An 11,645-nucleotide genomic window follows, 5' to 3' on the forward strand; every position below is an offset into this window, starting at 1 on the left:
AGAGCAGTAAGAGTAACTGAAGGTCCAGAAACAAAAACATAAAAGTAAGGTTGATTTGTTTGTTATTGAGTGAAATAAGTCTTTGATCCCTCCCACAGATTGGCTGTGAGCACATTTAGCCCACAGATTACAATCAATCAATTCCAGACACTCCCCATCTGAACTCTTTACTGTAAATGTATAGAGCACACCTGTCCACAGTATGGTATATGCACAAGCCTGTCTTAAGTTTACCAGTAAATCATCAAGCATGCCGGAACTAATTTCTGATGTGATCAACACTAACGGTGGAGTTGCTCATGACCGAGTTCATGTTTGGACCTTTGATTTCTGTTTTGGGGGGTTTACAGGTTTACAGGTTTTTTTGAGGTGTGGTCCTAAACTTTTGATCAGCTGTAAAACAGCCTGTTTCAGTTTAAATGTTGTTTTCAAAAATAATTGTTTTGTCTCACTCCCATTTCTTCATGTTGCATATTGAAGCTCTACTTGGAACCTTGTTAAGATCCAACCATGCAAAATATGATTTTTTTCCATATATATATATATATATATATATATATATATATATATATATATATATATATATATATATATATATATATATGTGTGTGTGTGTGTTTTATATCACAGATTCCTCAAAGTAGCCGCCCTTTGCTTTGTTGACAGTGCTGCAAACCCTCGGCCTTCTCTCAGTGAGCTTCATGATGTCGTCACCTGACATGGTTTCGCTTCACAGGTGTGCCTGTCAGGGTTCATTTGTTGCCTTCTTAATGGGGTTGGGACACCATTGTGTTGTGCAGCAGTCAGGTTGGTACACAGCTGACAGCCCTATTTGACAACTGTTAGAATTCATATTATGGCAAGAACCAATCAGCTAAGTAAAGAGAAACAACAGTCCATCATTACTTTAAGAACTGAAGGTCAGTCAGTCTGGAAAACTTTGAGCCCAGATACATGCCACACAGAGGTCCAGTAGCAGAAACATCTCTACATGTTCAGAGGAGACTGTGTGAATCAGGCCTTTATGGTCAAACAGCTGCTAAGAAACCACGACTAAGGAAAAGCAACAAGCAGAAGAGATTTGTTTGGGCCAAGAAACACAAGGAAGGGACATTAGACCAGCGGACATTTGTGCTTTGGTCTGAAGAGTCCGAATTTGAGATGTTTGGTTCCACCTGTGACGCAGAAATGGTGAACAATGGTCTCTACATGTATGCACTGTGAAGCATGGAGGAGGAGATGTGATTGTGTGGGGGGCTTTGCTGGTGACACTATTGGAGATTTATTCGAAACTAACGACACACTGAACCAGCATGGCTACCACAGCATCCTGCAGCAACATGCCATCCCATCATTGATTTTTCAACAGCACAGTGACCCCAAACACACCTCCAGGCTGTGTCACGGCTGTTTGACCAAGAAGGAGAGTGATGGAGTGCTGACCAGATGATCTGGCCTCCACAGTCACCTGACCTAAACCCAGTGGAGATGGTTTGGGATGAGATGGAGCGCAGAGTGAAGGCAAAAGGACCAACAAGTGCTCAGCATCTCTGGGAAATCCTTCAAGACTGTTGGAAACCATTTCAGGTGACGACCTCATGAAGCTCATGCAGAGAACGCCAAGAGTGTGCAAAGCAGGAATCAAAGCAAAGGGCAGCTGTTAGGAAGAATCTAAAATATCAAATATGTTTTGAGTTATTTCACACTTATGTGTTCATTCATAGTTTTGATGCCTTCAGTGAGAATCTACAATGTAAACAGTCATGAAAATAAAGAAAAACCATTGAATGAGAAGCTGTGTCCAAACTTTTCACTTGTAGTTTATGTCAAAACAAAAGTTAGTAAATATATTTGTCTTCATTATCAGTGGCTGCAGCCCTATAAAAAAAACCTAATTAATGTTAGTGGGAACTGACTAAAGGCTGACAGACAAAAGTTATGGACGTTTTTGTCATTAGTTATGTTAGTGTAGTGTTTGTGTGGTGGGATTAATATGAAACTGTATGAGTGCATGCCGTCACTGACCTGTTTCATTTTAGCCAACTCTCGGCGCGTGTGCTCATCATTTCGCAGGTCTTTCTTGTTTCCCACAAGAATAATGGGCACATTGGGACAGAAGTGCTTCACTTCTGGAGTCCACTTCTCCGGAATATTCTCTGCATCAGGTACAATGTGGACAAGGTAAACATGCAGCAGATATAAAAGAGTTTTTTAGTTTTTTTTTAATGAAACCAACAGAAACAGGCTCACCTAAACTGTCAGGGCTGTCAATGGAAAAGCACATGAGGATGACATCTGTGTCTGGATATGACAGAGGCCGCAGTCGGTCATAGTCCTCCTGACCTGCTGTGTCCCACAAGGCCAGCTCCACCTGCAGGGGAGGGACTATAGTTAACTCTTACTACACACACCAATTCTGCTTAGGGTCATCAAACACAGGCCCATTTTTATCATGTAACAGCATGCTATGAAAACAGGTGGATGGAAGCCATTCAGGCATGTATGTAAGTGCATGAGGTGTAAATCATTGATTAGTGTTCTAGCTTCCACAGAGTCCTAAAATCGAGGGCATGAGCACTCGACTGATGAAGGTGCAGACAAACTGAAGGGGGCGACAGCAGAGAAGAAAAGAGCAGCACAACCCACCAACCTCTAGGTGACATCTGCCCCCAAGATCCTTGTTTGAGGAGGCAGACATTCTCTCAAGATTAATGTGATCTACACGTAATTTCTATACTGAGTAACACATTGATAATTGTTTTGATTTTGCATTCATAGATAGTTTGGATGGACTGACCTCACTCCAGTTTTACAACTGGAAGGGAAATGGATTCATTTTTGTTTGTTTTCTTGCTAAGCTGTAAAATTATGACCCGGCTCCAGATCATGTTTTGCTTGATCAGTGAATCCAAAGCGTGAGCTGCACAGATACTGCAGGTGAGATGCAGTATTACAGAAATTCAGTTTGAAAGGGTATGTACACGAGTATGTACAGTTAGATATAAACAGAGATTTAAAACTGGTAATAGGAGGTGGTTAGTTTGTGATGTGCCTCATTGTGCTGAACTAAATTCATTGCTCTTGTATCGAAGTTTGACTGGCCTTAACACTTACCTGCATACAGCAGGTAAAATAAGTATTGAACATGTCACCAATTTTCTAAGTAAATATATTTCTAAAGTTGTTATTGACATGAAATTCCTACCGGATGTTGGTAACCATCCAATCCACACATACAAACAAGTCAAACCACTGATGTCCATAAATAATGTATATAATGTAAAATAAGCTCTCTTAGACCTTTGCAACCATACTGATGGAATGGGTTACAGGAGAATTTCTAAACTACTGAAGGATCCAGTAAGTACTGTTGGGGCCATGATCTGGAGGTGAAAAGAACATCATTTTACCATCAACGAGCCACGACCGGATGCTCCCCACAAGACTTCAGACAGAAGAGTGAAAAGAATTAGAGCCAAGAGCCAAGGAGCACTTATGGAGCTACAGAAAGTTTGCCTGTGAAATACTGGGAAAGTTAGTCTGGTCAGATGATACCAAACACACACCATGCTGGGAGGTCACAACATATCGCCCCACAAACACCATACCAACACTGAAAATTGGAGGTTGGAACATCATGGTGTGGGGATGCTTTTCAGCATACGGCACTGACATGCTTCATGTCATTGAAGGAAAGATGAATAGAAAAATGAAGCAAGACGTTCTTGATTAAATCTGCTGCCATCTACCAGGATGAAGGTGGACATTTCAGCAAGACAACACAGTCAACGAAACTGTCAACTGGTTTCAAAGAAAGAAAATAAAGCTGTTGAAATGGTCCAGCCAGTCACCTGACCTGAACCCAACTGAAAATCTTTGGAAAGAACTAAAGGTCAGAGTTCATAGAAGGGGCCTATGTAACGTTCAGGACTTGAAGACTGTTTGTGTGGAAGGATGGACCAAAATCACACCTGAGCAACGCATGTGACTAATACTATCTATTAGTGGTAGACTGCCATGTTAAAATTATTTATTGTTAAGCTTTACTCAAGGTGTACTTAAAGTAAACTCTGAACTTATTAACCACAGAAATCATCCGTGTGGCTGCATTTTGTGCAGGTGGCTGACCAAAAAGTTAAAAGCAAATTTTGCAGTAATGAATATCACAACTCTATCAGCTATATCTATATTAACACTCATAAAGCTATCCATGATAGAGAAAATAATTAAAGCTAGTTCCAGCTTCAATATTAACGTACATACATCAATCGATAGTTACAATATAATGTGCTATTTATGAAATTGGCTAGTGTTAAAGTACTTTAGATATGTCCTGTCTTAAAACTCTTAGCCTCACACATAGCACACACACTGCTATGCTACTGTGCTACAATAAATATAAAACAATTTGACATTTATTGTTAGAATGAACAGCTTACCTGTTTACCATCCACCTCAATATCTGCCACGTAGTTTTCAAACACTGTAGGCACATAGACCTCCGGGAACTGATCCTTGCTGAACACTATGAGGAGGCAAGTCTTGCCACAGGCTCCATCACCGACTATCACCAGTTTCTTTCTGATTGCCGCCATCTGAAAAAAGTCAAAGTACAGAATCCATCAGCCAAGCTAAAGATTTAAATTAACACAAAGGTTTATTGCCAAAGACAAACTTGTTAGGGTGAGTGGTTTGAGCTCTTGTGAAAACACAAAATCAGTGAAATAAGAAATCTGAAAAGGTGAGAAAATACTACGTAAAACTAAGAAGAAAATAATGTGTGCTTGGACAGAGCTGAAGTAAGGTCCCTAAAATGTTTGCACATTTCTCACCAATCACAAAATAACTTCAACTGTAATGTTTCATCACAGCTTATTTTGAACGTTAGGCAAAACAGTTCTAGCTTTTGTCAGTTGTGGTTATTTCCTGTCTTTGCAGGTAGAGTGCCTAATGAGGACATTATTAATGTCCATCTGTAACTAAACCAGAGACAACTGTATCAGAGAGCCACTGCTTTGCCTGAAAATGGAATGCAGGGATTTGTAAAACATTTTAAGCCTATAGGCCCGTTCACACACTCTGAAACACATTCTTTTCTATTGCTTGTGCCGCAAAATAACGGTTTCCTGCAGAGTGTGAGCACTCACACATGTCATGGTCAATCCTCAACAGTTGAGCTTTGAAAACCGTGCATTGTGATGTATGGTTGCAACACCAAAAAATAAAAACAAAAAAAGTGTACAGCTGCATGAAGTTCAACCACACAATGAATGAAAACATGGAAGAAAAGTTTATCCAAGTCTGAGAATTATATTCCAAAACTTCCTTTAAGGGTCCCAAGGAGGAAAGTGGTGCTGAATCATATTTTCCCTAAATTAGGCACAACACAGGTTTGTTAAAATAAATAAAGAAGCTTGCTGTATCTAGGTAGGTGGACTAGTTTTTCAATACAGCAGGTAAAATAAGTATTGAACATGTCACCAGTTTTCAAAGGGAAAATATATGTAAAGGCGCTACTGACATGAAATTCTTCCCAGATGTTGGGAACCATCCAATCCTTTGTGGATCAGACGGTTCCCTGCAGGAAAAGACTTATCAGAAGTGTCGTCCAAGAGCCAAGGACCACCACAGAATTTGAAGAATGTTTGTGTTGAAGAATGGGCCCAACTCACACCTGAACAATGCATGTGACTAGTTTTTCCAGACAGGAGGCATATTGAGTCCCAACTTGACATCCTGCTATTATGCATTCTGTATCTTAGCTGTTCCTAGGACTGCGCTCTTCTCCTGGAAAGAGGTCTCAGATGTTGTTCCTGGAATGTGCTGGATTCCAGGAACAACACTCACCAGGTTTTATCCTGGTACTATGTGTTTCACAGTTTCCAGGGTCCCTTTGCACAGTCTGTAACTTGGGTCCTGTCAGCTGTGACAGTCGCCTTTATGGATCTGGTGCTTAGATCCATAGAGGCATGTGCCATGATCACAGCCTCTGTGCTGTCCTGTAGGCCGGCCTCTTCTAGGAACTGGTAGGATTTCTTGATGTCATCCACTTCCTTCATCCGTCAATGGTACATCACACCCAGGGGCTCAGTCATCCATACTTCCTCTTCCTCATCACTCTCCATCTTCAGCTTAGGCATTCTTGGAGCAGCTAAACTCAGGAGGTCATTTTCCTGATGTATTTGCAAATGCGTTGTTTCATCAAGGATTGAAGTTCTGACACTTACTAATCCTCACCTTGCCTGTTTCCATTGCTCGCAGAGGCTCGAAGAGCTCGACTTCAGGTGAAGACCTGCAAGGACTGTGAGGAGTTCTTGTTATCAGTGACATATCTTCTACTGCAGCTACCTTACTAGTGGAGATGGGCATTAGATGAATAGTCGGCCATATGTATTGATGGCTTGGATGTTACTCATTTTGGTCAGCTAGCTTCCAAGATCCGTAAAAAAAAAAAAGTATTTATTTATTGAGTGATTGATTGATTTGCAGTCAACAGAAAGAAAAATAATAGCGCTGTTTTAACAGCACCCTCTTTCATCTGTGAGCAAATGCCCCCTCAGAGTGCGCCCAAATGCTTGTTGATGGAGCTGCAGAAGCTGGTGATAGCCTAGCATACTCAGCCGGATGGTGGACACGTGCTCATGCTCATGTAAGTTAGCCGTGTTTGAGTACTTTGCTCGCACTATACGTCTGCACAAGCGGCACACCGCTTTGGTTACATCCTTAGGTTTACCTCTGTCATCTGGTTTAAAGCCAAAGAAATCCCGAATTGGCGACTTTATATTTTTTTTAGTGCTTTCAGCGTTAATGTGCCATCATCACGACTAACACAATGAACAATTAACTCATCTGGAGCGCAGACTGAATTAAAATCCCTGAAATGTCTCTGTCAACACATTTCAGCAGTTAATCCAAAGTTTGTTCATTCTGCGCTCCAGATGGGTTGAGCACATTCAAAATTTTAATCACGTTAATCATGATTAGGGCTGACAGCCCTAATTTTCGGGGGGAAATTAGTTTGTCCATGTTTGGCCTTCTTCTGTATTGTAAACATGCAAATCAGTCCATAATTACATTGCTCTGCCCATCAAAAAGTCTGCGCATGTGCCTTAAAAAACCTTAAAAATGGCTTTGTAACCATTTCCAGACAGATGTCAGTTACTTTGTTTCTCAACTCTTTTTGAGTTTCTTTAGACTTTGGCATGGTTTGTTACTTTTTGAGATCTTTTAGCCTACTTCACGTTGTGACACAGGTTGTATTTAAGCAATTTCTTGATTAAACTGGTCTGACAGTAATCAGGCCTCGGTGGTGAGTGAAACTGAATTCAACTCAAGGGGGCCAATAACTTTTTCCCCACAGGGCCAGGTAGTTTGGGTTATTTTTTTTTCCTTTGATAATTGAAATTATTAAAAACTAAATTTTATTTTTCAACTTCCCAAGTTATTTTGGACCAAGCTGCCTTTTTAGAAAAATGAATCTATTGAACTAATCTCTTACATAAATAATTATGAGTTTTGCTAAAAGCATTAGTGGGTATGTTTTTATTACATATGACAACCATGTCAAAAATTAAACTTCTTATAGTATTTTTGGTGTGTGTGCGTGTGTGTGTGTGTGTGTGGCAATAACACTGAACACATCACTACACAATAACGTACAGTTATGATAGTTAAGACCAAGTTTCTGTCCTTTTGGCTAAATATGGCACCCAATATAAATACGTTGCCTCACAAATGCCACAATTTGGCTTTTAAATTGTCTCGATAAACCCATTCAAGCGCAGTGACTCTTCTTTATCCAAAGCGGTAATTTCAGGATGTATTTCTGTGACATCACTATTTCCTGAAGGTTCAGACGTCCGCTCAAACGCAGTTCAGTAAAGGCAGACATATTTTGAGTACATCGATCTCCTAATTAACTTTCCAGTTATGCTATAAACGACTAGTCTTTTCTGTGAATACCTATACGAACCATTAACTACTTCACAACAAGATAGTTTACCGTTATACACTGCTGAGAGTTTAAGCCTCGGTTATCTGGGGATTTTGTAGTATTATGCTGCTTTAGAACTTCACTTCCTTAATGATACTTGCCTCCGATGGAGGGGGCACTTGTAACTCAGCTCAACGCTGGTGAAATGAAGTTACATAAAACTTGGCGTGCTAATGTTTCCTCAGTTCTGAAGTATCCCGTTGACCTCTTTAGGTCACCAGAGTGTCGGCTAACTTCTACCTAGCTGCAGTTTCCATTTCGTCTACGGAAGCTAATCATTAGCTTGCTAACTTTGCTTACTTCTTCATGATAGCTGGCCTCTTGTCGACCTAAACACACACACTTTAGAGAAGGAAGCATATTACTTGATACCAGCTTCAACGCTAGGAATTTTAAAAAGCAAAGGGAAATTCTGAGCAATCAGAGTTTTACCTTTTTCCTGCGAGATACTCGCCTTTCTTTAGTTTTCCTGTCAGAACTAACGCCCCCGAAAGCGCTACGAGGATTGTCCCGGCCAAACCACATACTTTCAGCCAATAGGATACGTTGAAGTCATGAGTGAACGGCAACTTAGCCAACCAAAATAATATATTATGAAACGTCTCCATACATTGTTTAGCCCTAACCGAGAGCCTGAAAGGTTTTGCCCCTGATTACAGCCTCCCAGGGATGTTCGTGTATATAGCGCAGTTGGTATATAAAGCATTTCTCTATTAAATTATATGAAACAAGGTTAGCTGACACCCACAGCATCCCCTTCATCGTTTCTGAAGTTCAATGTTATTGATTCAATATACTGAAGCGTCACCGCTGATAGCTCGTGTTGCAGATGTATTACCTTGTATATTACCCACACAAGTTAAAATTCTGGAGAGCACATATGAATTTTTTCAAGTGAGTCGGGGCACTGAAAGTCAAGACTGTATGTATGCGAAGAACATATTGTTTTCATAATTACTCTCAAACAGCCAGACATGTTGAATAATCATACTGAAAATGGCAAACAACACGAAAGAATCAAAGAAACAAGGCCAGGCCAGTGCCTAAATGATGAAACATCAGTTTTGAGATTAAGGAGGTTTGCACCTCAGTCACTGTCGTGTCTGTAGCAGCATAGGAGCAACGCTGGTTGCTCTGTCAGTCTGTTGTTCTGATGATGATGAGAAATGGTTTATTTATCCCAAATCTTGTTTGGAAAATAATCTTTCCCACTTTAAAACAACAACATACACATACAATATTCAGGAATTATCCCACTTTAAAACAACAACATACACATACAATAGTCAGGAATTATTAACATAGGGATTGGTTGTCACGTTGCTGGTTGATATCACATTAGAGGGAACCGTGGAATTTTGTCAATATCACACATTTAACCTGACAGTCTGTCCATTTTCCAGTGGTCAATTTGTGGAAAATACACAAAACTTTGAGGGGAGGATGTATTCTAAACTTTCGGCATAATTTTTCGTGCTGTTTTGTGTTAAAAGACTACACAATATTAGTCATTTTAAAAATCTGCACTTCTTAAAAAGCCGGAAGTAATAACTTGTGAATTAACTGATTTGAATCAGTTTCTCAATGATGCAGTTATCAGAGACTGCCCCATCAGGAGAACTGCCATGAAATCCACTGTCAGATAAAAACAGTCCCCTCTTCTTGATAACTGCACCAGTGCAGTCAGTGTACAGCTGCTTGCCCTTTGGATCATGAAGTCACACACTTTTGAGGGTGACAATATCACTTAGCCTGCACTGACCACTTGTTACTAGCAGCTTACTTTAGATCATTCTGTTAGGTTGTACTGGCCAAGCTGAGTGTTAAATAAAGAAGGCAAACCCAAAGTTGCTCAGCACTCCATCAAATATCTTGGTGGGCAGAGTTTAGATTTAAAGCAAAAACAAACACAATGTGACTCAGCAAAGGTTTTAATGGGACCAAGCAGTTTTGACCACATACAGTAGACAAAGTCGAGTATAGAGTATAAATAATATATCTTACACAGCACAGGACCACCAGTGTCTATGCAACTGGCCTTGTGCTGGCCCATGTGTGGGCCACCTCTGGCAAACCAGGTCTGGGCCACCAAAGGGCCGTCATTCTTTGCGGTATGTGGGCCATGTTTAAGCACATTGTGTGGGACAGATCCGGGGCCATACCAATTTTGCTATGTGGGAGTGGATGTTAGTCCTCCCATGCTACGCTGTCAGTCAGTCCAACCAGATTAACCTGTGACACACCTTCACCTGGATTCATTCTGACCAGATTTCAGATCAACACTTCCTGTTTCATGTTCAACACACCAGACACGACCTCTGCAGCTGTCAGTGTTTTTGTCTACTACACTCTTAGAAATAAACTATGATAAACTATGGCATAAATAAAATGTCATCACGTGTTTATTTCACTTGACTACATTTAGGATGATTTTATAAACGTATTCACAAAACCACAGGCATTGTGTTTAACAGAACATGATGCTGTTAACAGTATTACAATAATAATGTTTCTTATGAAAAACAGTAACTCTGAGGGGAGTTACTGATTATTTAGCCTCAGCACAGTCCATCCCCACAGCAAACCCATTTCAAATGAAAGACAATCCTATTGGTTTATTGATCATCAGTGATCATCGGTGCTTACCTCAAATAAATAACCTTAAATGAATTAATGAGAAAAAGGCTAATTGATGTATTAATTATAGCGTGATAGACTTTTTTCTGTTTGGAGACAGTTGACTGGTGGGCTGATGTCTGGTGAGGAATCATTCTGTGGAGAGGAGGAACTGTGATTTGTCTGCTTTTGGAGACCCAAGCCTGTATCATTGCTCCCCTTGTTATCCTGCAAATAAGCTACTGAACTTCTAGCTTGGAGTCCTGTGTGAGTCCTATCTGCCTGGAAGGTTATGACACTTATTCTGAATGGATGTAGCAAACTTTCTAAGGAAGATATTCAGTCGGACTGTTAAGATGTATGTGTGATGAAATATTTCATTTATTTAATAAACGCTATATATATATATATATATAGTGTTGCATATTGTTATTTTGATGAGGACTAAATTGAAAAGAACGTGCATTACTTTTGGAAAACTTCATGGTCATAAGAAAAATAGGAAGGAACAAAATCATCCATCCATCCATTCGCTACCACTTATCGTTTTCACGGTCGCTGGGTGCTGGAGCCTATCCCAGCTGTCTTTGGGCGAGAGGCAGGGTACACACTGGACAGGTCGCCAGTCTGTCGCAGGGTTAACACATAGGCAGGAACAAAATCAGTCGTGCATTTCATTATTTTATAATTTAGTTGTGTGCGTTTATCTGTATGTGCTATCATACACTGACATCATGATGTGTAACTGTAACGTTTGCTGATTTTTTATTTATTTATTTTTTGTTCCATCAGTTTTTGCATTTTTTTCCTTAGCTGATGAATGTAACCATTTACACTGTTTATAAGACATGAACGTTTGGAGGAAGAAAAAGTGGCTGTCTATTTAACGATCTTTAAGCGAACGAAAATAAAGTCACATATTAAACATTTGTACTTGTCGATGATTCAGTGACACTGAATTTAACAACTTGTGGGTGTGTATTTCTAAAAAAAAAAATAACAATGCATATTCAATATTATGTGGACTGGAGCCGGC

At 40.0% G+C, this 11,645-nt stretch overlaps 1 protein-coding gene across 3 annotated transcripts in view; it reads right to left on the minus strand.

Annotated features, from left to right (window-relative positions):
• Positions 1-8,559, minus strand: part of LOC146494742 (rho-related GTP-binding protein RhoA-C) — a 10,931-nt gene extending 2,372 nt beyond the window's left edge. The window contains exons 1-4 of one of the 3 annotated variants that reach the window (XM_085146737.1): positions 8,426-8,559; positions 4,440-4,595; positions 2,251-2,371; positions 2,026-2,156 (exon numbers count right to left, since the gene is read on the minus strand). In XM_085146737.1, the coding sequence (XP_085002863.1) occupies positions 2,026-2,156; positions 2,251-2,371; positions 4,440-4,595; positions 8,426-8,518 (501 nt within the window). In that variant the 5' untranslated portion in view covers positions 8,519-8,559. Of the gene's footprint in view, positions 1-2,025; positions 2,157-2,250; positions 2,372-4,439; positions 4,596-6,237; positions 6,260-8,425 lie in introns of those variants that run through there. The other 2 variants (XM_085146739.1, XM_085146738.1) reach the window with 2 other exon arrangements.
• Positions 8,560-11,645: the final 3,086 nt, after the last annotated feature.

The sequence above is a fragment of the Neolamprologus multifasciatus genome, chromosome 20 (genome assembly GCF_963576455.1).
Source record: "Neolamprologus multifasciatus chromosome 20, fNeoMul1.2, whole genome shotgun sequence".
Classification (NCBI taxonomy): Eukaryota; Metazoa; Chordata; class Actinopteri; order Cichliformes; family Cichlidae; genus Neolamprologus; species Neolamprologus multifasciatus.